Below are 27438 nucleotides of genomic sequence, written 5' to 3' on the forward strand. Positions count from 1 at the left end.
ACGCTCCGCGTTTCGGGGATATAAAAACCATTACATTATTACATTACATTACATTACATTACATTACATTGCATTTGGCAGACGCTTTATAACCAAAGCGACTTTCAGAAGAGGACATAATCAAGCCAACATCACAAGCAAATACAAAGTGCACAGGAGATATACAGAACAACAAGTGCAATTACAAAGAGGGGTTAGTTTTTTTTTTTTTTTTTTTTTAATAAAGAGGAAATAACGAGAACACACACACACAAACACACACTCACAAACTAAACTAAACTAAACATAATGTCAGGATTCTGCCCTGGGGCAAGGCCAGTTCAATCATTAGTCTAGTAGATTCTCTCGAAAGAGGAATGTCTTAAGTTGTTTCTTGAAGGCTGCAAGAGAGGTGCTTAGTCTTGCTGCCTCTGGGAGACTGTTCCACCACTTGGGAACCACAACAGAGAACAATCTTGACTGGGAGTACCTAGAGCGACTGGATGGCAGAGCCAGACGGCTTGTGCTGGATGAGCGCAGATCTCTTCCAGTAACATAAGGCGTTAGTAGGTCCTTCAGATAAGCTGGGGCCGTTCCTGTGATGGTTTTGTAGGCGAGGGTCAATGCCTTGTGCTTGATCCGGGCGGCGATCGGTAACCAGTGCAGCTCAATAAATAGAGGAGTAACATGGGTCCTTTTGGGTTGATTGAAGATCAACCGTGCCGCCGCATTCTGGATCATCTGCAGAGGCTTTAGCGCACAAGCAGGTAGACCTGTCATGAGTGAGTTGCAGTAGTCAACGCGGGACAGGACCGTGGCCTGGACCAGTCGTTGTGTAGAATATTGTGTCAGCACAGGTCTGATATTCCGTACGTTGGACATCTGGATTCGACAGGTCCGGGTGACCGAGTTGATGTAGTTGGAGCATGACAGCTCATCATCAATCATGACGCCAAGGTTTTTGGCGACTTTGCTTGGGGTCACGATGGTGGAGTCTATCTTGAGGTTGATGTTGTGACTGAGCGGCTCTTTAGCTGGGATCACCAGGAGCTCTGTCTTGGCCAGGTTCAGCTGTAGGTGGTGGTCCTTCATCCATGTTGACAAGTCGGTGAGGCAGGCAGAGATGCGTTCCGAAACCGTGGTGTCCTCTGGACGGAACGACAGGTACATCTGGGTGTCATCAGCATAGCAGTGGTAGGAGAACCCATGTGTTTGAATGACACGTCCCAGGGAGGACGTGTATATTGCAAACAGAAGGGGTCCCAGCACTGATCCTTGGGTACGCCTGTGGAGAGGTTGTGAGTCGTAGACAGCTTCCCTTGCCATGACACACTGAAGGTGCGTCCAGAGAGGTAGGAGTTGAACCATGAGTGGACAACGCCTGTGATTCCCATGGCTGTGAGTATCCTCAGGAGGATCTTGTGGTTGACTGTGTCAAAGGCTGCAGATAGGTCTAGTAGTATGAGGACCGAGGATAGTCCTTCCGTTCTTGCAGTCCTTAGAGCTTCAGTCACTGAGAGTAACGCAGTTTCAGTTGAATGTCCACTTCTGAAACCAGATTGTTTTGGGTCAAGTAATCCGTTCTGGTTTAGGAAGTTGGTGACTTGCTTTGCAACTGCCCTTTCTAGCGTCTTGGATAGGAAGGGAAGCAGTGAGACAGGTCTGTAGTTTTCGACATGAGCTCCGCGTTTCGGGGATATAAAAACCATTACATCCCAGACGCTCCGCGTTTCGGGGATATAAAAACCATTACATCCCCGACGCTCCGCGTTTCGGGGATATAACTATAAAAGAAAAATGTCTGCACACTTAAAGGTGCACCGTGTAAAATGGTGACGCAGGGTGGCCAGAGTAGGTATTGCAACTATGCAACTCATTGGAACTGTGCTGCCTATTGCCAAATTTGATCTTATCATGAATATTTACTGAATAATAAACCAATATGTACTAGCATGACCAAAGCACAGTAAGTTTTGCAGCTAAAAATGTCTATTTCTGGAAATTCAAAATGGCTGACCATGTAGACGATTACCCTTTTGATGTATGAAAAGTGCAATTTTCCCAGTCATATTGAATACTTAGAATTTGATGGTGGGTGGTAAGTATGTGTTAAAAAGGTAACATTTGTGAATGGACAGCATAGATTCTGGAGATGAACTACTAAAGGTATTACACGTTAAATCCATTTTATCATCCATTTAAGAGAGGATTTAAGTGTGCATTTTTCTTTCACACCTTTGAAAACTAAAACAGGTGAGGGCTTGACATTAACTTTTTCGCTTGCCGGCCACTGTGGCTAGTGGTTATCCCGAGTCACTAGCCATCCAGCTATTCTACTAGCCACTTTTTGTTTTTATTTGTATCATGACGCTGTACATATAACCTCAGAAGATGAGGTGTTTAAAGCAAGAGTGCATGGATTTCTACATGGAAATAAAACAATCAAATAGAACTGAGTACCGTAACTGAGCCAAAGTCTGTTCCCATAAGTCCCATCACTCGGCGGCCATCTTGGCTACGCCTCAAACTGACTATTTGAGATTAGTCAGTGATGGGGTATATAAGAATGAATGGGGGAAATAATGTTGTGTGACAGTGGGACAACACAGCGATACACAACTCATATGGTTGGAATCACAATGAAAAACTGGGTTTAACCCTTTTTAGCCCTTTCTTGTCTATTTGAAAACTAAAAGTGGCGTCCGAGTTAAAGGTCTGCGCGGGACACATTTTCCAGTCCCGCTCCCGCAGTGTTCAGTCCCGCTCCCGCCCGCTCCCGCAAAGAATTATGATTTTCAGTCCCGCTCCCGCCCCGCACCTGTAATAGTTTGTCCCTCTCCCGCCCGCGATTCCCCCATGATTCCGACGTTGGCCTACTGCTCAAGGCAATTAGTGTCATTAGTTTGAGAAATTACACACGCACATTACTGGCCTATTCTCAACTGTATAGTGCATGGTGCATGGTAGGTGGTACGAGCTGCAACGCCATTCAGGGACTGTGTTTTGTTGTAACATAATGCTGGGTTAGCCAAATGTTTTGCTGAAAAACAAATATATATTTTTTTATATTATAAAATTCTAGTTTTCTATTTGACATGCAAGGCTGCCCACGTTTTAGGCAATGTTCTCTTTTTCTTCATACAAAGCTGTATGGAGAAATTTTTAGTTTCATGTTAGTTTTCTGAACCTTATACTATTACTATATTATATTGTCATTTTATTTCTTATGATTTGGCTGGGGAAGTCCCCATATAGTGACATATTCTTGTGTGTAAGCTTTTCTGTAATGGGTCACGGGACACTCAACATTATTGGAAACATGTGCATCTACTTGGTGTGGCTGCTGAACAACAAATATGAAACTGCATATGCTGGACAACAAGACAATGGACAGTGGGCATCTGGCCATGCGGGACCCCACGTGCACAGAAGAAGCTGACAACATGGACTGGGGGAGGGAAATGGTTAAATAGGGTGGTCTTCTGCTTCCACCCCAGAGCTTACTGGATGGAAGACTTTGTGTGTTCCATGTGATAACCTCTCCGGCCGTTATCAATAAAATCTGCAGTGCTTACCACCTGAGTTGCTTGTCTGCCGATATTAAAATTATTACTACATTTGGTGTCAGAAGTGGGATGGATATCTCAGGTAACGCAGGAGAGGACATTCAGCTGGACTTCAATTGACCTGGCCAAGCGGAGTCCCATTGTGACTCATCCACTGGAGGACTTCTCCTGTGTGCCCTGATACTCCACCCAGTATCTGCGGCCACAGGCAACTCAGCGGTGAGTTAAATTCTTCCTGAAATGTTTGCATGTTTTATGACAATTGTATATACTAGTTTGGCTGATATGCTGCTGATGAAATTATATCAGAGAGCAAAAGCTTGTAAAGTGGCAAGCTAGCTACAGTTGTCCTAGAGTTACTCTATTTCAGAGGAATATGTTAAACCAGAGGCACGATGCTCTGGTTAGCAGTGCACAAAATGCATGTATAGCTTTCATAAGGATACATGTAAGAGCTCTGAAACCAGCTGAAGTCTAGACACAACAGGTGACATCATAAGTTCACGGTGGTTTGTAAGCGGAAGGACACAGCTAATGGATGCATTCAAAATGATCCTTGTGTATTAGAACGGAAATCAAATTCAATCAGAAAGCCTGCTTATAGATGCATTTGGTTGGGGTGCTGAGATTTCAAAACTGTGTGAACCCAAAGAAGCTACTTTTCACAGAGAGTATTTGTGGCCCCATATTGACACGGTTTCACCAATGACACTCTGCAAGAGTCGTTAGAGACTTAATACTATACTACAACGAAAGTACAGAGAGCCTTTCATTAATATATCACGACTAGTTTATTGACATTCTGGCAAACGCAAATTTATAACAATGGCTTTGAGTTAAAGTCAAAATATTTAACTAAAAGTGGGGGAACCACATATCTCTGCTGTTTAGGGTTACAGTTTAAGCTGGCAGACACAGTTTGAGGAACTGGGGTCGACAGGTACATCCAGGCAAGAAAAGTCTGGTCAGTGCCTATAGCGCTAAGTGTCCAAGCACTAACTAGGGTGTCAGAGGCACCAGGACAGTCCATTGGTGAGAGGTCACCAACCCGTGGTGAAGGCCACTGGGCCCTATATGTTTGTAAAAGGCCTAACGTTACGATAGTCTCTTTTTGATGGTTTGTGCAAGTAGGGTATTGGTTGAGGTTGAAAGGTTTAAACAGGTGTAATTTAATTGTGGAATCTGGGTTCACCAGATTTTCCCCGTCTGTATTAAACATTGGGAAAGTAAAACTGAACGTAAAGAAAGCTGAAGCAGGTTGGATTGAAGAGACTTTGAAGGCTATTTGTTTGTATTTGTGATACTTGTTGTTTGTGCATTAATGCTATTGTTTTAGCGTCTGTTGTGTGGTGCTGAGAGATTAGTAATTGAGCAAGGAAGGAAATCATTGGAATAACATCATAATGGAGAGTAAAAATAAATCTGTACAACTTTCTAGGGGTGTACATAACCCTGACTATGTGCAAGGAATGTATGAAAAGTATGGAGCAGACTGTGTTAATGAGAAGGAAATGAATGACAAGGAGTGGAGAATGAGGCAGGAACAAAAAGCAATAAAGGCATGTGATGTTGACACTGACAAGGTGACTGATCGTACAAAAACTACACATATGCACAGCAGTGGTCAGATACAACCACCAACTTATGTGGATACCCCGCAATATGTCTTTCAGGCACCAATCATCCAAATGCCTGGTCCACAAGGAAATGCAATTAATGTTGGGAGAGCATGGTTTTTTGATGAGTTAATGTCAGTCGCTGCAGAATTACCCAAGCCGGAAGAAGGCATTACAAGCATGGGACAAGGTGGTACTGGAAGGTCTTTACATACGAATACTTTTAGGTGTTGGAGATGCAGAGAATTGGGACATATTGCACGCAACTGTAAGGTTAATAGGGGACCACATACGAGTCATCAGTGACAACAGATGCAGGACTAACTGCTCACATGAACACAACACGCTATCACTGACAAAGACATGATACACACAGGGAAACAAGGGATGTTCCCTGTCAACATATTCACTGTGAACACAATTTTAAACATATCTCTTTGGAAAAATTATATGAGCTGCAGTTAATAGTTGGACCTCACACTTCTAGAATATAAATGTATGCAGCAATAGTTATAACCATAGGATAAGGAGAAAGATTTTTTTTTAACAGAAAACCCGTAAGCATAAAGTACCTGGTGTCTGTTTAAAATATCAGATATTTACATTCATACATTCACATAATGTGAAGGATGTTCATTGTCATTGAAGGACTGACCACAAAGTAATCACAGCCATTCAATGATGCATACACGCTACATAGCCTGAGGCTACATTTTCCATAGTTGGCTATAGACATACACATAAGGCCATTTTGTGAACAAAAAGCAAGCATTGATGGTGTAACATGACATAAGTTCCAGTTAAATACAACCTGGCATAATTTACATTTTTTGGAACATTACATTTAAAGGATGTGAGTAAATTTACAAATTAGAAGATATGGTAATTTTATTTAGGGAATTTGAGAGCACATTGATATAGTTTTAAAAAGCACACATAGTCAAAGCCTTAATTAGGGATACCAGAAAAAGCACAACCTACATGTATTATTTGGCATTGATTAGTACATGTGACCTGGTGATATTTGGTGAAATTACAGAAATTGTGATTCTGAAGAAAGGGCATGTAACATCATCGGCGACATGGTCATGGTGAATAGACAATGGTGTTGTGTAAGGGTATTTGCCCCATAGGGGTATGTTTCAAACCAGTTGCAACTTAGTCACTTGAGAGTTATGTATTGGATTACATGCTCTACTCTGGCATACTGGATCCTTGATACATTAAGTATTACGGCAATCACTGCTAAATCTGTGACCCAAAATATGGCCGGTTTTGGGTTTGGTTTTAGGAGATCTGAACCAATGTTGACTGACTGAAACGACTTGGACTGACTTTGTTTCTGTATGAATGAGTGAATGATATGAAGTAAAAGAATGAAATTGGAGACAATATGAAATATGAAAGATTTTACAAAATCTGAAAGATATGTTATCCATTTCAACAGTTGGAGCCAGAATGCATGGTGCAAATCCTATTGCATGAAAACTGTTTGTCTGAAATCCCCATCCTAACTCTGAATCCCCATTCTTGTTTAACCCAGACTAACTCTAAACACCCTCCCCACTGACTTGACAAGATGTTGTCTAATATAACACCAGTATGTCTTATGAATACCCTGGCTATATGGCTTCCAACTGTAGAAATGGGGATTGAAAATTAAAGAAATCAGGGTTCCTACAGAGTCTTCAAAAAACTGAGTTAATGAATTCGGAAAGAATAACGTAATCTGACTTGGATGTCTGAGCCTCAAATGATGAGCAGCGCTACCCAAGGCAATACTACAAGAATGTCTTTGAGAAGATATATACAATCTTTGGTGCATATGACTGGTGTCAACTTGAGTGCACACAAATTGTATGCACAATAATTTGTTTTAAAATTGTCTTAAATTGGTCATGAATTGAGCTTGGAGAAAGCTGGAGGAACCCTGTAGATAGAGTTAGACAACACAAAGGTTTTCTTATTTGCGTCTGTCAAACATCGTACTTCCTACAACCAGAGCAGTTGTGAATGGGCTTGTTCACAAGCCAGAGCCATAGGCCACTGGACAGGCCAGGGTTTAAACAAGAGTTGACGGAGTCTTTCACGGCTGCATGGTGCATTAGCCGTGAAAGGGGGAGTAAAGGGGACGAAAGAAAATGGGAATTAAAAACAAAAATATCAAGCATTGAACTAGAAATGGTTAACATTGGTAAGCTCTAAGAATCCAGAATATTATACAAGGCTGCAAATTCTGAAAATGCTGGGGGATACATGAAGCATAATTCAAGTTTTAGCTTATTTGGTTTACTTGGACAGGGACTATGTGCAAAGTAATAAACACACGTACAAACCATAATGATCACTTACAGTGATTTTCACTTTGTGTGAGAAATTGTTTCGATGAGTGGGAGAGTACTCCAACTTGAGAAACTACAGTTTCCCTTGGTGGCTCTGTCAATGTGTTCAGAGAAGGGTTGGCTAAAGGTTTTCAAAGATGGTGAAGTAATGTCGTAAATAATTTTGTGCATGAGTCATATATCAGAATAAAGGATGAGGTTATCAAAACTGAGCAAGTTATACATGTCTATTATAGCACAGTGGTAAAATTAAGGATGTTTGTGCAAGACTTAAGCTGTGTCTTAGCAACAACAATTAGGAAATTGTGAATACTTTCACAATGTTACGCAGGTTTTCTTCTTATGCATCTCAGTGTGGAGTGAAAAGTCACTCCCAAATGTTTAAATTTAATAATGACTTTAAACTGTTTTTTTTTAACATACAGTATATGTATTTGTCAACCTTGTGAAGATGACTGACTGAATTTGAGCTGTTGATGACAGTGTTATACAATATGCAACTGTAAAAGGACAAAGATTAAATGGCCGAAATGAGGTAAAGATAACAATCTAGTCACTCTTGTACATCAAACCAAATTGCCAAGTCTAAAAGAGTAATAATGTGATTAACGTGAAGACGAAATTGTTTTACACTGGTATCAAATATAGGACAGTGTTTTTCCCAAGAATGGATACTGCTGGGTTTTTCTCCATTTTGTGTCTCCACAGAACTCTGAGAGCATCACAAACCCCCAACATCCAGGACAATCCAGGCCTGTGTTGGTACCTAAGGACTGGAGGAACACAGTAGCAGTAAGGGGGTGAAGAGGACATGTCCCATTCATCAACTGGCAGAGGAGAAGACCATGGGCCAGTTACCAGGAATGACAAGGAAATTATGCATGGGGCCATCTACAGTGATCATGTGACCATCCTCAGTTTGACCACAGAAAGCGTTGGGTGCAGTTTACGGCTAGATGGAAGGGCCTAGGCCTTGACCGATCTCTGGATGACCTCTGTTGTCTGTTGACTGGGTTGTAAATTAGCAGATTATCCAAGGGGGGCATTAGGCCTCAGCAAGGGAGAACTGTGACAATGGCACCATAGTCACCACTATGACAATTACCAATAATCTGCAAGCAACGGAACTGGTCACATAAAAAGTAATAAAGGTTATGGTCCCATTCAATGAATGTTTATCACATGGCACACAGACAAGGACATGCTACAACAACTGGTGAAGAGGTAGCCGAAGAAGGCAGTGTTTCTCAAGAAATTAGTTTTTCATTCTGGTTCTTAGTCTTAGGTCATTTAATATTTTTCTAACATTATATTTTTACTTATTACTTATTTAACATTATATTTCAACTTTTCTTTTATGACACAAAGTTGTGAATGAGTGTTTTACCTTATTATGTTACTCATTAGTAATTAATTATACCTATAGGTGGGATGTTTTATTTTACACATGACCATGTCTTATTTAGTTTTTTATATACATATCCACATATTGTTTTGTGACTGGAGTTTACTCTCAGCAGACAAAGTCGGGTTGCAGCTTTAGCTGGGCCGTTGGAGAATTTTGCCCAAATTAGTCCAAATTGGTCAGTATTTTTCACTGCTCATTGGCGGGTAGTGTTTTTTGACTGAGCTATTGGGTTTTTGCTCCAACCTGAGAGTATTACTCTGTATTTGTTCAAATTAAAGAAGACCAGATGATACTTTGTGATGACAATGCATCATATGGCTTAGTTGGTACTTGGTGAATGATGGACTAGTTGTGGTGGACATTTGGAGTGTTGGTGGATGAATGCGGACAACCAGGTTGTCAGCCATGCAACGGACAGCTAGCTACTGTGGACACAGCTAAACCACAGCACTACTCTCCATGGGGCAGGGGAGAGAAATCACAAGGGGCAGGCAAAAACAATATGACATGGTGTGTCTGGCTTGTCTGCTGGCGTTTCTGGGTGTCTGTCCATGATTGGTCTGTTGCTCTTCTACGTGCCAATTGGGTTATGTGTGGTGTCTAGTAGGTTACCAAACAAATTTAGAAAGAAATGTTTGATTACAAGTCAAGAGTGTATTCAGTAGTTACTTTTATAATGTGAGTATGAACTCCCAAAGGGGGGAGAATGTGGAGAAATTTTTAGTTTCATGTTATTTCTTATGATTTGGCTGGGGAAGTCCCCATATAGTGACATATTCTTGTGTGTAAGCTTTTCTGTAATGGGTCACGGGACACTCAACATTATTGGAAACATGTGCATCTACTTGGTGTGGCTGCTGAACAACAAATATGAAACTGCATATGCTGGACAACAAGACAATGGACAGTGGGCATCTGGCCATGCGGGACCCCACGTGCACAGAAGAAGCTGACAACATGGACTGGGGGAGGGAAATGGTTAAATAGGGTGGTCTTCTGCTTCCACCCCAGAGCTTACTGGATGGAAGACTTTGTGTGTTCCATGTGATAACCTCTCCGGCCGTTATCAATAAAATCTGCAGTGCTTACCACCTGAGTTGTTTGTCTGCCGATATTAAAATTATTACTACAGCTGCGCACGCTGGGGACTCAAGCCCAACTAGTTTTGAAATATGTAGACGTTGAAATATTGATGGCTATGTAGGCAACTGTTGATTTTTTTTGTTATAGGCCTATGAGGAGCGTCCTTCAACGCCATTCAGGACCGTGTTTTGTTATAACATAATGCTGGGTTAGCCAAATGTTTTCCTGAAAAATAAATATAAAATTTCCACTTGTTCTTAAATGCTTGTCTACTATTTTCTCCTTCAAATGGTTATCTCATCATTATCATTAATATTACTAGTAGGCTAATACTTATACTGCTACTACTATTATTATTCAATTATTAGACTATATCATATTGTTATTATTATACACATTGGCAAAGGCAACAACCACTTTCTCCTACTGCTTAAAACGACGGAAAAGGTTCAGTAGCGCATTCCATCGCTCCTTTTATTCAGGAGATGCACCACGGGGGACAGGCCATGGCTAGCCCACTTAAATAATAATAATTATTAGGATTACATGTTACATTTTCAATATTCTGGATTCAGAAAAGGCAGGCTAATATTTTTTCCATTTCACTTGTTTGCATTTAAATCAATTGTAACATGAGCTGTCGATTGCTATTATGGTCAAAATGCACTGGTGGGGTGGGGCTCCATCATACAGTGCTTAAAATGATTAATTTTAGCCTATTATATTTTTATTTCATATGTGAACGTGATGATGAGTGGCATATAAGATTATGCACAATGTATTATTCTTAATATCCTCAGTAGATTTTGGTAGGTTAGTTGGGTATTGCTGTGATGGACCTGTAGCCTATTGCAGCTCGAAATCAAACGAAATCAATGCATTTCTCCACCGTCTTTTCCTTCAAAGCCTCTGACACTTTTGCTTTGTTCCCTCTGAATTCCAACAATTGTTGTCCTTTTAAAACAGTATAGACATGACGATTGTGAGAACCAAATTTTGGCACTTGTCACAACAGGCAAAGGGCAGCTGATTTCCTTCTGCGTCATACACGAGTGAGAATGACTTCCAAATATCTGATTTCAAAACTTTCGATTTTTTCACGGTGAATGTTCCTCTCTTTAGACCAGCACTTACTTCTGAAGCATTATGTGTTGTTTCACTAGAGGAGCTCTGCTCTTCTGCCATGATCGGAGAGCAAAGCGGAAGAGCCAGAACACGGAAGAGCAGAACAGAATCGGATATGCGAGATTACACATCCGCAAATATATTCCAAAATGTTTTTATTAATAGAAAGGCTACCAAACACAATATCCAGCACATTGTGATATATATAAATGATAGACATAGACTGATAATTTATGACTTTATTTTACATTTTAAAACACGTTTTTAGTTCGCGGGACTGCCGCTCATCACCGCTCCCGCCCGCACCCGCACTGTGTGCTCTCCCTCCCGCACCCGCGATTAGCTTTCAATATGTGTCCCACGCCGCACTGCTTTGGGTCCCGTGAGTCCCACGGGACTCCCGCGGGAGTGCAGGTCTCTAGTGTACAGTGTTATGTCCTGTAATGTTGTTGTGGTCAATGCAGGATAAAGTCATGAGTCGTCATGGCAGATGGTCTGATGCTAGCAGCGAGGCCCACTCAATGTTTTGATGGTTTCCTCAGTTAGATTGCGCAACATTTCCTGGATGTCATCGCGAAAAACAGTAGGGCACGTGTGACAACAAGCAGGGTAGAGAAAGAGACAGCGCATTTGTTGTTGTTTTAAGTTATTCTCTTCTTTCGTGCATTGGGCTGGGCTGATGGGGATATGGATGAATTTGCATTACGTGAAAACTCTGACTATTCTGTGACGCTTGTCTGTTAGGCTACAAAAGGTCTCCGGTTTTGTGGTGACGGACTTGCACTGGAATGGTTGGTAGCCAAAATCTAAAAGCATATCCGAGGTTTTAGACTATGCAACCTGTCCCTTCTCTAGTGACCTCTTGCATTGTGCATATCTCAAAACAATTTGGGAAACTTTTTGTAGAGCAAACATGACTTGTGTCCCTTTTACTTACACGTTTCACTTGCTGCAAACCTCATGGCCTATTAAATAGAGCTACTGCAAGAACTGAAATCCATGCATATCGACACCTCTTATTATGATGACATCACCTGCGCTATTTTGTATGTGTGCTTCCCCACTCAAATTTCCAACGCACCGCTACTGCCACACATTGCAGCATTCATGCATCATTCCACGCATACACCCACATTCACCCTCACACAAAGGAATCCACATGCCCTCCCAAAACCCCATCCCACCCCCTCTTTCCTCGCCCTTAATTCTATTAGTTATTTTTTCCATATTTCTAATTTCCTCTAGTCTATACTTTCCAACCAAACTAATATGCTTAACGTAAAACTCTATGCTTCGGAGCATCGGAGATATAATGGTTTTGCGTGCACTGCCGCCGCCTCCGCCTCTGCCACCGCGTCTGGTCTTTCGTGTTATAACTTTTGAACGGATGGCTGGATATGTCCCAGATTGGGTATGTGAATGTTTTAGGGTAGATTAATGAACTGAACTGATTAGTGTTTGGAGGTCAACACTTTTAAGATGGCATAACTTCTGACCGGGTGGATGGATTTTCAAGATAGCCGAATTCAAGATGGCCGAATTTTTGTTTGGCCCACAACGTCTGAACTGTTGGATGGATTTGTCCCATATTTGGTGTGCTAATGCTCTAGGGTAGGTTCATGAACTGATTTGAGTTTGGAGGTCAACACTTTCAGAATGGCAGAATTTTTATTTGGCACATACTTTCTGACTGGGTGGATTGATTTCCCCGGTAACACCTTATTTTAATGGTTCACCATTTCAGTGAATCTACCATATTAGGTACAGTGTAATAACCAGTGTAGCAATATTTAATATCATGTGATACTAGTGTAATACCAGTGTAACAATATGCAATACCATGTAATACCACTTGCACACAAATCAGTCCCACCAGGAAATCGCGGGCATTTTCTCAAAAAATCGCGGACGGAATTGCCAGATGGTGCACAAGGATTTCCAGAAAATTGCGATAAAAGTTGTGCAGCTTCTTACTGTGTTGTTGCGATTTTGTTGCGGCATGAAGTGAAATGTGCGATTTTTGTTGCGATTTTTAACCCGTGTGTTTACCCACGCTTGAAAGTAAAGGACATATTCCAGTCCTCTGGTGTTTTTATATTATTTTCAGTGGTCATTTTGGTAGGCTATTTTTGAGGTAGGCTTGGTTGCCTAGGTAGTAACCTCAAGCTGCGTAAATAAGCTGTCTAAATATTTAGCTTAATGGTGATGGACATTGATTGTTGAACATTAGGCTATTTAAGCAGTTGAAATAAAAAAGCACACACTGCTGACAACAACCGAACCACAGGACTTAATCTATTATTTTATACCATAAAAGCCTCCAAAGACTATGCCTATTTAATCTTCTCAGTCTAGAAAGAATAGTCTATCGGTAACATTCTTTGCATTGACCACCATCGGTTGAGTTTTACAATCAATACAAAAAAGACACGTTTATAGCCTACATTGTTTTGTCATCCAGCATGCAATCGAAAATAGGCGAGTGGCTACTTCATCCCCAAACCTTAGTTAGGCCATTAGCAGAGAACTGTTGGTCTTGCATTAATCAAAGGAGCTCTACTGAGTGGTTGCCTACTTCATGCTGGTGAATGGTTCGAAAGGAAAATAATTTACGTTCATGTCTGTTCAGGACAGTCTTGTTAAGAGACAACCGACTATGTCGAATAATTGGTCAAGGCCCGAGATGAGGAATACTTCAGGGCTATTGGAAAAAAATGAATAAACTAAAGCGCAAGCACTGCTGCCCGCGTCGCTTGCGCAGGCTATAAACAAGCTATGCGCCCCGAACATCACTGCTTGTTGTTCGATGACTTGAATCGAAACATTTATAAGGACATCAGGGCTATCTTATTGATTCCTGGAATACCGCCTCAGCCAGCTAAAAGCAGAGTAGCAGTGTCCCATGTGTCAAATGGTAAGATAATGCCATTCCTGTCTTCATTTAACGTAAAACTCAGCCTTCCCTTGACACACTAATGTCTGCGACATCATATCAGCTCAAACGCAATCTTTAATGCAGCCTATCGTGAAGTTTAAATGTTATGCGAGAGGTTGCAAGGGTGTCCGTAGGTCTTGATTGATACCTGGTGTTGGAGGCAGGGCCTAATCAATTGGCCTACATAAATGTGTTGTAGTCTATTCCTTAGTTTTAGTTGAATAGCCTAGGCCTATTTGTATTCCCGAGTGTTAAAAGCAGGAGAGCCTGCAACCTCGGCTGTAGAGGTATTCGCTTTCGCTATCGTTGTCACTTTTCCATACTAAAATGCAATTTAACTCCAAGTATTTCTTTAATAACAATTGGCTATAGGCCTACAATTCTGTGAAAGTAGTCATCTTTCCATGGGAATAGCAAAGTCCAACACGCACGCTTATTTCTCTCCTTCCATTGACAATCCACAAGCTCCAGCAAGGGGAGGGAAAAACAGTGCTGTCCATGCGCTTCCTAACAGGTGGCGACCCCACCACTAGTCTCACAGCCACCCTTAATGCCTTAGGCCTATTTGTTTCAGCAAACCATGTTCTTTCACAAGGACCATTCCCAGATAGTAACATGTTCATGGCAACACGTTACGGACATGGATTGGTTCAAAGTTGCGTTCCACTTACTGAAGAGGGTATCTTCCGGTTGTAAAATACTGAAATCTTGTTTTCAGACTTGTTTTAGAAATTGCCCTAATTCACTGTAAAATATTGGGTAACCACATGAAAGTGATCTCTTGTATTACATATTTTGGAGATCAAAAACTAAACAAACGTGTGTTCTCACTGCATCCACTCATGTTATCCTTATGGGGTCGTGATTTCAGATTGTAAACAGGTATGAAGAGAGTTTGTCCATGTGATGAGGAAGTTATCATAGTATGGCAGTTGATTTTAGTGTTTTGAGTGACAGTGTGTTAGGTGAGTGATTCTACGATTCCCCTACGCTTTTAAGTCCGTGGATTTTATTTGCCAATTCCACTAACTATTAACTGCATCCAATGATGTTTTGGACATTAGAAAACATTTATCTTTCATATAATACAGAAAGTGTATGCGTCCTGTTTTCCAAATGTCAGACTCAGTCTTCATATTAGCATGTAAAGAAACTTGTTTTGCCCAAGACGATTGCAAATGTTGATTCACAGTAATCATCACAATATGACAAAACTGTCAGAAAGACCACTGTCCTTTCCATTATGCATGAAATTTGCCATTTTGTGTGTGTCCACGAAAACTGTGTTAACCGTGTCACGGTCTGAAACCCCCTCCATAAATCAGTAATGGTTTGGTCTTAGGCCATACGAATAACATCACGTGATGTCATAACCTCTTTGGCAGGATATGGGAAGACTTTTTGGTAAGTTTTGAGCTCCATCCTTCCATAATTTAATCCATTCTTTTTCATGTTCTCATAGCGGGAAAATTGCCTGTCAACTGTGTTATCAACATATTCATAAGAATCTGAATTACAAATCACATGTAGAAAAACACAGATAAAGCATACAGATACATGAATTGATTAAGGTGTTGTGGTGGAACTTCTGAGGTCCTCAGTTAGCACAACACCATAAAAATGGCTGAAATGTCAACGGTGTTACCGTCAATGGTGTTACAATTAGCCAATTATGACAGTCAGGGTTGCCAGATGAGGCTGATGATTTCCAGCCCAAAATTTTTTCGAAACCCGCCTAGAAGCACAAAATCCCGCCCAATTCTATTGATTTCTATGGCAAAAAGTGGGCGGGTTTTTCTGATGAATGCCATTTTTACCCGCACACGGCCATCCTAAGCAGCCCAATTGGGCGGGAACCAGCCCAATCTGGCAACACTGATGACACTGGAGGAGGAGTATGTTTTTGCCAATTTATCTCCATATTGACAGACAAACAAACAAAATAATTTGTTTTCTAGGGAGATGGGTTCGTCTGCTCTGTTTTTTTTTCCTAAAAAAGTGCCGACTTATTCCCCTGCACTGTTGACCGTAACACAGTTGAGTAACACGGTTGACTGTTTTGAAAGTGTTTTTCAGCTATTGATCCCTTATGTGTTGGAAAAATCCTATGAACAGACACTAGGGATTATCTCTGGAGAAGGAAGTCTTGTGTAAGGAGGGTGACTAAATTCAAATCAGACGTTACAGGGATTTATAATAAAAAAATGTGTCAGTCTGTATCACAGTGAATCATAAAATCCTACTTATGAAGCTCAACAATCACATTTTCTATATCAGTTGCACGGATTAATGACAACATTATTGCTAAGGGACATAAGCACTTTCAAACGTATGTTGTTTCAACTCTGTAGTACTTTTATATATGTTTGAAATGACATAGTATTTGTCCATAACACTGTTGACAAAATAATCAAGCAAATGTTCGCTTTCATTAGAGTATTTATCAAATGATTTAAGATTAAGCTTGGCAATTTGTTTGTTTGGAAACTTAAATATATACACTATGTAAACATCTAGGTCATTTACTTGAAAAAAATACTGATAATTGATATTTTGCTTTTGCCAAAAGCGTAGGCGAATCGTAGAATCACTCACATGCGAAAACCAGGAATTGTCTTCATGAAAATTGTGTCTAATCCAGAGAATTGCAGTATTTTGAAAAGAGTGTGTTTTAAAATTGAAATGTGAGTGTAAGGAAGTAATTGTGCTTATTAAGTGACATAGGGGAGTTGGGAAATGGGTGAGATGTTTCGAGAATTGTGTGTGAAGTACCAGAAATTGTGTGGAAACAATCAAGAAAAATTTTAACAGTTCACAATGGGTAGTTTTGGCATGTGTGTGGTTTGCCATATCATCATACACATAAGAGGAACTTACCTTGCCTTTAAGGAACTTCAGAATATGAAGCACTGCTTCAGGCTCTTTGTAACCCTGATTGACATTGATGGAGCAGATGGTGAATTCATCAATCCTTTCCTGTATGGATTGTCCTGTTTTCTTCAATCCTTTCCCATACTGATTGTCCTGTTCTCCCTTCATTTCTGTGCACATTAAGTGTGAAGTCTTACAAAAAAGTTATGGATAAATTAGTGTTCTCCTCAGCCTCCCAGGGGTCGTTATAGAGCCCCCAAGGAGGTGTTGAGAGCACAACAGGTGAGATGGGGGCACTCGCAACATCATACGCAAACTTAAATCACTGTCTGTTGCTCCCATCTCCTTTTGCTACAAGAAAATGTTTTGTTCCCTTAGCTGTTACTGCATTGAACAATCCCCCCAAGCGATATACATTTTAAAGGAACAGACCACCCTTTTTTGATTTTCACATATTTGCAGTATTTCCCAACATTATTCATGAATGTGCATATCATTTTCGTCTCAGTGTTTTCAGTACTTAGATTTATTGGATCAGAATTATTAGCATAGCTTAGCATAATCACTGGAAGTAACTGGTATCTTTAGCATCAAGCCACAAGTGGTCACTGGACGGAATTAAATTGCCGTTTTACACTCCAGTGAATTTTACATTCATTTTCAAATGGCTTATAAGTACATTTGATTGTGTTTTATTTTGTACCATAGACTTGCATTGCTATGCCTAATGTGGCTATACTGTTAAACGGGGCAATGCAAACACATAGACGAAAATTATATGCACATTCATAAATAATGCTTGGAAATACTGCAAATATGTGAAAATCAAAAAAGGGTGGTCTGTTCCTTTAAAGCAGTAAAGGCAGACTGGAAAGAGTGAATCTTAAAACTAATGCTGGCCATGCCACCAGCTGCTTTACTAGATAATAATCATAATGACAATAATCCATAATGCAATAATGATTATTATAAAATGCACTGTTATTATTATTTATTACGAAATGGGTAAATTATTATATAATGCGGAAATTGTCAGCTGTGCTGTTTTTATAATCTTTACAACCATGATATTGTGCATTGACAGGCTTAAGTCGAGGAGAAGGGGGGCATTTCTTCAAAAAAGGTTGAGAACCATTGAGATAAATTATACTTTGCATACTTACGGGAAAAGTCTATTGAACTCTTCGTCAATGCTGTTTTGCATAGCTTGAGCCAAAGCCTGGTTCACATCTCTTGTTTCTCCTCTTGACCTGAAGTAGCCATTACTTCTGCACAAGGCTGACAAGGTCCGATGGAATCCTCCTCCTTTTCCTCGCTTTATGATTATTTCAATTATTTAATTAGTGAGGTAGGCTATGTTGTATCTGAATCAAGTCTGCATATAATATTTAAATGTTGAAAATGTGCAATACTTACTGGTGCACTCAGTTGATTTTGTAGAACTTTATCCCGGCTCTCCTTTGCCTTCTGAACTCCTTCGAAAAGTTTTTGTTTCAGCTGGTCATAGCGTGTCTGTAAGGTCCTTCTCAACGAATCCAATTCCACTCTCAGGATCTTAAGAAGTTCAGTGTGCAGCTTAGATCTGTCTTTATTCTGTAACAGAAGTGATTGAGTTGATTAGGGTATTAACAGAAAACCCTATCAGCTATGTTCTGTTGAAATGTACCATTGCTCCGGCTTGAATGAGGTGCAGGATCCCGCTGGCACTTGACACAAACTGTTTTCTGTTGTTGAATCTGTCTAGCTCCTCTTTTAGAAGGGGTATCTCTAAAAGAAAGAAAGACAGAAATGTACTAAATATACAGTGTGCTCCTTAATTCACTCAATGCTACCGATTTAAAGGAGGATTCAGGCCAATTTCAATTGCTTACACTACTATTGACATACTGTATCAGTACCCAGAGAGGTGTCACATTTTGATTCACCCCTTTCCAAGATCCTGGACAACTAATGGGATCATGGATTTGTAATGATTGAATGTCTCTCCAAATGTCATCCAACACATGCTATCCAACATCAGCAGACACCAACAAACCAGTACTATATTTTGAGATGGTATTTGGATGAGACATTTTAATAAATATGTAAATGAACCCCTGCCTCTATTAGCTAGCCAAGATACCAGAAAGGGGTGAATAAAAGAAATGTCTGAGATCTTTAGATACTGCCAAGTCAAGGGTAGAGTGAACATGCAATACAGTGAGTGAGTGAGTGAGTGAGTGCAATACAGTGAGTGAATTTGGCTGGAATTCTAATTTTAGCGTCTATGTCTGGTGGTGTTTTACCTGTGTCTTTTTCTTCCAGGTGTTTCTGTGAGTCAAACTCATGTGAGCTCACAGTAAAGACTGAAATGTCGACGTTGATGTCATGCGTCTGAAACAGGTACAGGGTGTTACAAAAATTACAAATTAAATTCCAAAAAAGTAGCAAGCACATATCATCAAGGAGAGTAGAACAGAATACCTGCATCATCTTATCTGCTTTTTTTTTTACTTTGTCCTTGGCCTTTTTATTCCTGTGAAGTATACACGCCCGTTCTCTCTCTGAATCCTATAAACAGCACATAATGTAATGCACAATGTATACACAATGCACAATGTAATATGTAACGTATACACACCCTACATATCCAATACAATCCAGTTTTCAAAAATTGATTAATAGTACTTGGACTATTCCCAAACAAATATATTGTTGCTTGTATTCATTTCACTTCATCATTTATAATTTGTATTGTCATTGTCATTTTTTTTTTCTAAAATTGTTTTCTAAAATCGTTTTTTTCTCTTCTCCAAAAAGCTAGATCTCCATTTTCAAAAATATTTAAAAATGATGTGCTTTCGTGATGCTGCTCAGTTACTATCAGCAATGCCATTGTTTTTTGTTTGAATTTTGGTAAAGAAAATCAGATTAAATGAATCCAGTTAGCACTGTCCCGGTACTGTTAAAATAATTTACAAAAGATGCATGGAACAATTCTTTAATTGGCTTTATAGCATTTTGGAATAAAACTCTCCCCAACATTTCATTTCACAACTTTTTCTGCACTGTACAATTTCTGTCCTTCGTCACTTACACTGGTGATTCCAGGTAGATCTTCATCTTTCAGTTTCTCATTCCTAAAGACAAAATGTTGTTATTGTATAAATGTCTTTGAAATGCAATTAATAGCACAGTGATAATGAAATTGAAAACATGCCAAAATAAGGATAAAGATGTTAAACATTGTATACCTCATGTAAGACGTTGCGTCTATATCATCAGTTTTAGTGCAGATGAATGCGATGCTGGTGCATTCTCCTCCCTGCACCATGTCGTTCCTATTGGTTTCAAAAATCTCCCAGGCACAATTGTCAGATGCAGGTCGAGTGATAGCACTTACAATCCAGACAACTCTACACTGGCTCAGCATCTAGAAAAAGAAGCAAAGAGGTGGAAAAAAGAGATACAATGTGTGATTTCAACCTCAGTCACATGTCTCAGAGCAAAACTCAACAACCAAGTTTTTTTTCTTCATTTTTTTGTGATTTTCTTTTTTTTCTTTCTTTCTTTTTAAGAAGATACAGTATGTGCAGATATTGAAAAAGCTACTCAATGCTTCAGAAAACATTTTTGGTTATGGAAAAAAAAAAAAAAAAAATTCTTTAAAAGGGTTAACTGTATGTGTTTTTATTGGAGACATAACTTTCAGTGCATTTTCTACTAAAAGCAACACTCAGGTATTTTTGACATTGAATCCTATTTCCTAGTTAGCCAGAGCCTTGTAGACATGTTGAGATATGTTCCTTTCAATCCCAAGCAGTCTTTGTAATTCCAGAGGTTGCTGGTGCTACGGCGCAAGTGAACCATGTTTTACAAGCCTCTGACTAAAATCGGAGATACCGGACTTTCCCATTTGTGAATGACTGGGCAGACTAGGTGGAGTGTGTTACACTTTGACCAGAAAGGGAGCAGGTTCCATAAGGCATAAGGCAGGCCAGACGAGCACGTTTTTAATGAACAGCACATCATCACAGACATGCTGACCCAGATCTCAAGAGGCCGCAAGCGTCAGGCAGAACCACAGAGCACAAGATGGGCAAAGTAGTGTTTCTCAAACTTCTGCACTTTTAGACCACATCTATTTGAGGAGCCATGTCTCAGAAACTAAGTAAGACACGAAGCGAAAATGTTGGATTTCGTCGAAAGGGACATGGGAGGAATTTTTGACCCAAAATCAGGAGACTGATAAGGAATAGCCTTTAGTTTCGGTTTTGAAAGGGAAGTTAGAGTATTATACCTTTTTCCACATCTCATCTCTGCTCTGGTTATGGTCTCCATTTCCCGGAAGATCGACAAGCACAATGTTTTCTGGAAGGTGCTTCCATTTGGGCACTTCAATTTTCACAGTTTTCACAATTGGCCAAAAGAGCTGCCCAGACTCATCAGCCATAATGTAAGGTTGGATTTCATCAGACAGAGCTGTGGCCTGTTAAAATGTATATATTTATCACATACCATCACAAATAAGACCATACATAAAGTAGATTTGTTTACTGGGGCCCTATTATGCTATTTCCTTGTTAATATTTTGCTTTACTGTGTGTAGTGGAATTCATTTCCAGTGACCAAGTGTTTTCAAGTCCATTCTTTTATCATTGTGTACATGCACAGTAGCCTACGTCCCCTGTCTGAAACACATGGAAGTGCAAACATTTAGACCGTCAATGTTCTGAAATCTTGTCGCAGCAACCATGTAGCCTACTAAAGTTGAAAGCCGAAGAGAGCACCCGATGTTCACAATTAATCTGAAAAGGAAGCATGATAAGTCCCATGTTATTTTATTAACCCTTACTTTTGAGCGCCGCTGTGTCATTTGCTGAAGCGCATTCCTTTTCCAATACGAGTCCTCCGTGCGGGTGGTGGACTGCTTGCACAATGGGCAGTCCTCGATGGATTGGTTTCATACTGGGTCTTATAATAACACCTCGGCTAGGCCTAGTCTCTGCTACTTTTTATGTTCACATTTATCAACAGGACAGGAGGTTTTTTTTTACAATATCAGTTTCGGTTTCATTTACATTAATGACATGCTGCCCGACGCGACCATTCTGTCACCACATTTACCTGGCAAACGTCGAAATGCTCATCCTATTGCCAATGTTAGCTAAACACAAGACCTTATACAAAGTACAAATTAGTCACAATTGTCTTATATGTGTCAGCAGGGCCGCTGATAGCTTTTCCTGGGCCCAGGACAAAGACATCTGAAAGGGCCCCCTACCCAATACATACAATGTTATGAGGACCCAATTCTGGGGACCCTATCTCACTGGGCCCGGGACAACATTCCCCTTTGTCCCCCCTGTCGGCGGGCCTGAGTGTCAGACAGTAACAAACAGTGAAGCTCCAGATCACACATTCACAATCAAGGGACTCAGGTCCAGGCCCGTTGCGTTAAGGTAAGCAACGTAGGCAGTTGCCTAGGGCCCCCGAGTAGGAGGGGCCCCCAAGGATGACAGGTTATGTATTCAACAGCAATGACGATTTTAAAATGCTCTATAACAGGGCACAGTAATCTGTATGAAGGGCTCTGCTGCCAGGGCATCAATGCCTCCTTAATACCCCCAGCTTGAGTGGGCCCCCCTTCCAATTGGTTTGGTTTGCATCAGCGACAGCGTCAAGTCAAGTGCCGAAAGTTATAGCGCAACGACAGTCAAAGTACCCCCAGCTGGAGCCTATATTTCGGATAACATGAGTCAACACAAGTGAGCTGAGTGGGATAGATAAATTGTACAACAATCCCTTTCTTGCTTTCAGCTATAATGTGGATTACAAGCTGGAACTTGGGAACATTATTGTGGAGAAACGTGTGGATTACAGTGAGAGGTTGGGATACATTCTGCGGTCAAGACAACGCAAGGTAGGGTACTGAGATATTTGTAGCCTGTGATTGTAACCACGGAGTAAGTAACGCAGGTGGTTGTTCTTGGTCGCTACAGTTACAGTAGTCTGTCTATTCGTGGCCACGTTTGATTTCATTTCTATTACCTGGTCCATAAGAACTAGGGATGGGCATAATTAACCGATGATTGATCATTAAACATTTAGTCGAGGAAATTAATTTTCGCCGACGAACCGTTAAAAAAAAAAAAACTTGAATGTAGGTCATTAGTGCACGTCCTCAATGCAATGCATTTCGCTGTTACACCTACACAATTTGGGCAGCAGGGGGCAATATCTCACCATCACCGTACCCTGGCTTGACTTATTACCTTCGCCAGAAGGTTATGTTTTGACGGCCGTGTATTTATTTGTGAATATGTCTGTCTGTTTGTCTGTTTGTTTGTTTGTTTGTAGTTCGCATAACTCAGTCAGAACTGAGCCAATTTTAATGAAATTTGGTGGGATGATTGGTCATGATCCAATGAACAATCGATTAGTTTTTGGGAGTGATTGGGTCAAAGGTCAAAGGTCAAGGTCAAAATGTTTGTTTGTACTTCGTATAACTCAGACAGAACTGAGCCGATTTTTGTGAAATTTAGTGGGATGATTGGTCATGACCCAAGGAACAATCGATTACTTTTTGGGAGTGATTGGGTCAAAGGTCAAGGTCAAGGTCACGAAAAGGTCAAAAACGTAAATTGAGCCGATTTTTATGAAATTTACTGGGATGATTGGTCATGACCTAAGGAACAATAGATTACTTTTTGGGAGTGATTGGGTCAAAGGTCAAGGTCACGAAAAGGTCAAAAATGTTTTTCTTTGCCAAGCACTATATGCCAGAACAACGTGTGCATGCTGAATTGAATAAGAGGTCAAGACTGGGCCAAAAATGTAATATTACGATTAGTGGTGGGCCGTTATCGGCGTTAACGTGCTGCGATAATGTGACACTCTTACCGCACGATAAAGAAAATATCGCACGTTAATCTATTTTCAAAATATGGGTTTGGATTTTGGGTATGCGCGTCATCATAGCATTTGATTGACAGACGCTCAGACTGCGCTCCAGTCGCTTCTCCTCTCCACCTGTTGTTTCAGCAGACCTACTAAATATGAACAGTGTTTGCATGCTGAAAACATTAATCTCTCTGCCGTGGTAGGTGTTGTCTGAGTGCTTTTTCATAAGTGGTGACTAGAGAGACGTTATTGTTTCAGGTGAAGCATAACGAGACATTATTGTGTGAGTAGCCTACCAGCCCGACATAGCCTACATTTCCTCACTCATTGCATGGAACACATAGGCCTAAACAACTTCCAGAAATCTTACCTGTGCCATAATTGCAAAATAGTCCGTGTGATATGCATTTTGAAGATTGTCAAATTGAAACTGTCAATATCTACTCTAGCTGAATGTTTGCAATTGTATTACGATCGCGCATTTGCGACTCAGTGAGATGTCCGACGGTAATAAATCTCGCGCTTGTCGCGCTTGATATATTTTTTTGCTAACCGAATTCATTTCGAGTTGTAGCCTAGCCTAACTCCTCTGGCATTCTAACTACAATGTAGTTAGCCAGGTTTGGGCCAAATCGCCGTGGGCCAGTGCTGTATGTTCTAGATATCTAGTAGCCTGGCTCTTCTGTGTGCACTTTGCCTGCTGCGCGAAGATCCTCCCTCTTTTAAAGGAGCGCGCAGCTCTTTTTAAGTCAGTGGCAGATTCTCTCTCTCTCCCTCTCCCTCTCTCTCTCTCTCAAATGCTGAATTGTTGAGGTCATTTTGTTTAAATAGCCTAAATGTTTGATAGATTTATCTGTAGGCCTTGTCTCTACAACTTATAGTGCCGCTGTTCATTTTGAAATGTCAGTATCTTATGACTGTATGCTTCCTGACATATTCGACACTCTTTACACATATTGCAGTGATTTTTTTCATCACCTAGTATCAACATGACCGTTCTTAAAAATGGTCTTAAGAAACCTTAAAAAACCCCAAGGTTTTTTTTGTTTTTTTTTCGTCATTATTTCGCTAGCGTGTCTATTCTGAATGAGCCATTTTGACATAGATTAATCTAGATTAATTTCAAAATCACAGTGAGATTAATCTACGATATTCCGGTCCGATTCCAATGAAACTAACACCAAAATTTGAAGAATGTTATGCCTCACACTCTGAAGATGGCCAGAAAAAAAATAAGTGGCGTAGGCGAAGGTTTGCGCTCTATCGAGTGCCATTCTAGTTTGTTACATGCAAGCTTCTGTATAGCGGTCTTTGCCTAACCATGAAGAGGTCACGGCGAAGTGTGGCGTGGGACCATTTTCGGTTAGAAAATGACAAAGTGTACTGTAATTACTGCAATGTAAATTACAAATGCAGTTCATCGACAACGCTCATGATGTATCACTTGAACACCGCGCATCCAAGCCTTGAAAAAGACGGCAGTGATTCATCTCAACCTAGCGTCACCTCGATGTCTGCACCGTTAGTGCCTCAGTTGTTGGCTCGCAACTTGAAGCCTCACTCGTTTGCGCATTGCGCACCAATTCAGGTTTAACTTTTCTTGTTTATCACTTGACACTTGTGTTGTTAATAAAAACAAATCCTCAAAGAAAAACATGATGTTTTTGATGTATTTTTTGTGATACAAGAGTATAGGGCAAGACGGGCCTAAATGTGTGCTGTTTTTAATATAAAAATGTTAATGGTTAACCGATTGTTAATCATTAATTCTCCCGACGATCGCCGAAGAAATTTTCACCGTATGCCCATCCCTAATAAGCACACACCCCTTCTGGAATGACGACTGTGGTGCAGTGATGTGTTAGTCCAGAGCCATACAGAGAACAGAGTCAGGCAATCTCCACTGTGTGCTAGGGCCGACTTCCTCATTAGCAAAATTAGCTGTTTTAGCTTCTCAGTACTGCTCAGCGTTGCGAATGTTAGTGCCTAGTAGTGGGCGTAGCACACAGCAAATGCAATGCGATGCAATGCAGGGAATATGACAAGACTTGCTGTTCGTAGTAATAACTTCAGATAAACATCACAGGTGGTAAAACTGTTGTGATTATCACCACCGAGACAGTTGATAGTTTACATATTCGTGGTGATTACCCCGCAGTATAGTTCGTTAGTCCTTATTTTTGGCTGTTAATGTGGTGGTTCTATGTTGAGTCTATGGGAAGACAGCCACTTTAGGCACGACCTCATCTCGCCGAAAGGCGGGGCTGCAATTTAATTCCTGGTCCCCCAATCGCGCAACTCTGTTCTCTGTATGGCTCTGTGTTAGTCTATTGTTTAATGCATTAAATGTGAATTGTTGCTGTAAGCGGAAGGCTATTACAACTTTTGTGTTGTGTTTGGATGGTATTACAGTTTTTCTCGATTGGTTTGGCTAATTTCTCGAAACTGAGATGACATTCTCAAAACAACACGGACAAATCCCCAAACCAACTTGCAATTTCCCAAAACAGAATGGCATTTGTCATTGCTTTCATCAGATATCAAATGCTTTGTACATGTCTCAAATGTTTAGTACATCTCTGCAGATTGATATGTACAAATACCCTTCAGTTGACACATTCAGCATAGATTTAGCACATTTTCCAAATAAATTGACCTTGCTTATCTAAACGAATTAGACAATTCTCAGTCTAATGGTTGCCCTCTCCAAAACACGTCAGCATTATTTCATTGTGTAAGTCATCATATGCAAAGTGGTCTACGCAATTCCCAAAACAGTCAAGGACATCATATTTTAAGAATTTCATTACATAGTAAATGTTCAACAGGTCAGATGGTATTGTAACTTTTCTAGTTAGTAGAAAATAATTTTACAACCGTGTATACTACAGTTTCCTCTGTTATTTGGCTAATTTCATGACATTTTTTCAAACAACATTCTGTTTTGAACAATTGCTAGTTGCTTTGGCATTTGTCCATGTTATTTTGTGAATGTTATCTCTGTTTTGAGAAATGAGCCAAACCCATGAGAAACCTGTGATATATGGACATTACTTTCTGTATATGAATTTACAGTAAAGAAAGTTACTGATAAATGTCCTTGGTAAATTATCTGTGTTGTCAAACTTCAATGTTTCCACTCACTTTTTCATTTTTATACATAGTCGAAATCTGTTAGCTGAACGTAGATAAAACACCTAACCATTTTGACTGGCAGTGCTTACACAATGGCAAAGGGATCATTTATTTTGGGGGTACTGATGATATATGTGGGGAAGAAATTTAGTTTTGACACATGGGTAAACTGTTTTTGGGGTGATATGAGCGAGTGATGAGGATCCAAGTAGTTATGCTGAACCATCCAGTTTATTTTGACAGAAGGACTAAATGAATGCAAATGAGCCAAAGCAATTGAGAAAGATCTATGCCATTTTGATGGTACTGACTATTTATATGTGAGACGGTTTAGTGTTGATGCTAGAATGAGGTGTTTTGGGAGGTATATGACATTTTGCTAGTTATCTGAACTGTTGTGCAGAAGTGTAAGAATGTTTGGCCAAATGACCCAATGGTTATAGGAATGTCATCTCAGTTTCAAGAAATGAGCCAAACCAATCGAGAAAAACTGTAT

The 27438-nt window shown here is 40.3% G+C and overlaps 1 protein-coding gene across 1 annotated transcript in view; it reads right to left on the reverse strand.

The window, feature by feature from the left end:
* LOC134448748 (nuclear GTPase SLIP-GC-like) overlaps positions 1-27438 on the reverse strand; it is a gene marked incomplete at its 5' end in the record, with an annotated part of 108180 nt that overhangs the window by 57315 nt on the left and 23427 nt on the right. The window contains 10 exons of the mRNA XM_063198403.1: positions 16932-17095; positions 17816-17844; positions 18089-18240; positions 18342-18518; positions 18592-18692; positions 19211-19298; positions 19419-19475; positions 20002-20044; positions 20159-20337; positions 21205-21393. Of these exons, the coding sequence (XP_063054473.1) occupies positions 16932-17095; positions 17816-17844; positions 18089-18240; positions 18342-18518; positions 18592-18692; positions 19211-19298; positions 19419-19475; positions 20002-20044; positions 20159-20337; positions 21205-21393 (1179 nt within the window). The remainder of the gene's footprint in view (positions 1-16931; positions 17096-17815; positions 17845-18088; positions 18241-18341; positions 18519-18591; positions 18693-19210; positions 19299-19418; positions 19476-20001; positions 20045-20158; positions 20338-21204; positions 21394-27438) is intronic.

This window comes from Engraulis encrasicolus, chromosome 5, assembly GCF_034702125.1.
Source record: "Engraulis encrasicolus isolate BLACKSEA-1 chromosome 5, IST_EnEncr_1.0, whole genome shotgun sequence".
NCBI lineage: Eukaryota > Metazoa > Chordata > Actinopteri > Clupeiformes > Engraulidae > Engraulis > Engraulis encrasicolus.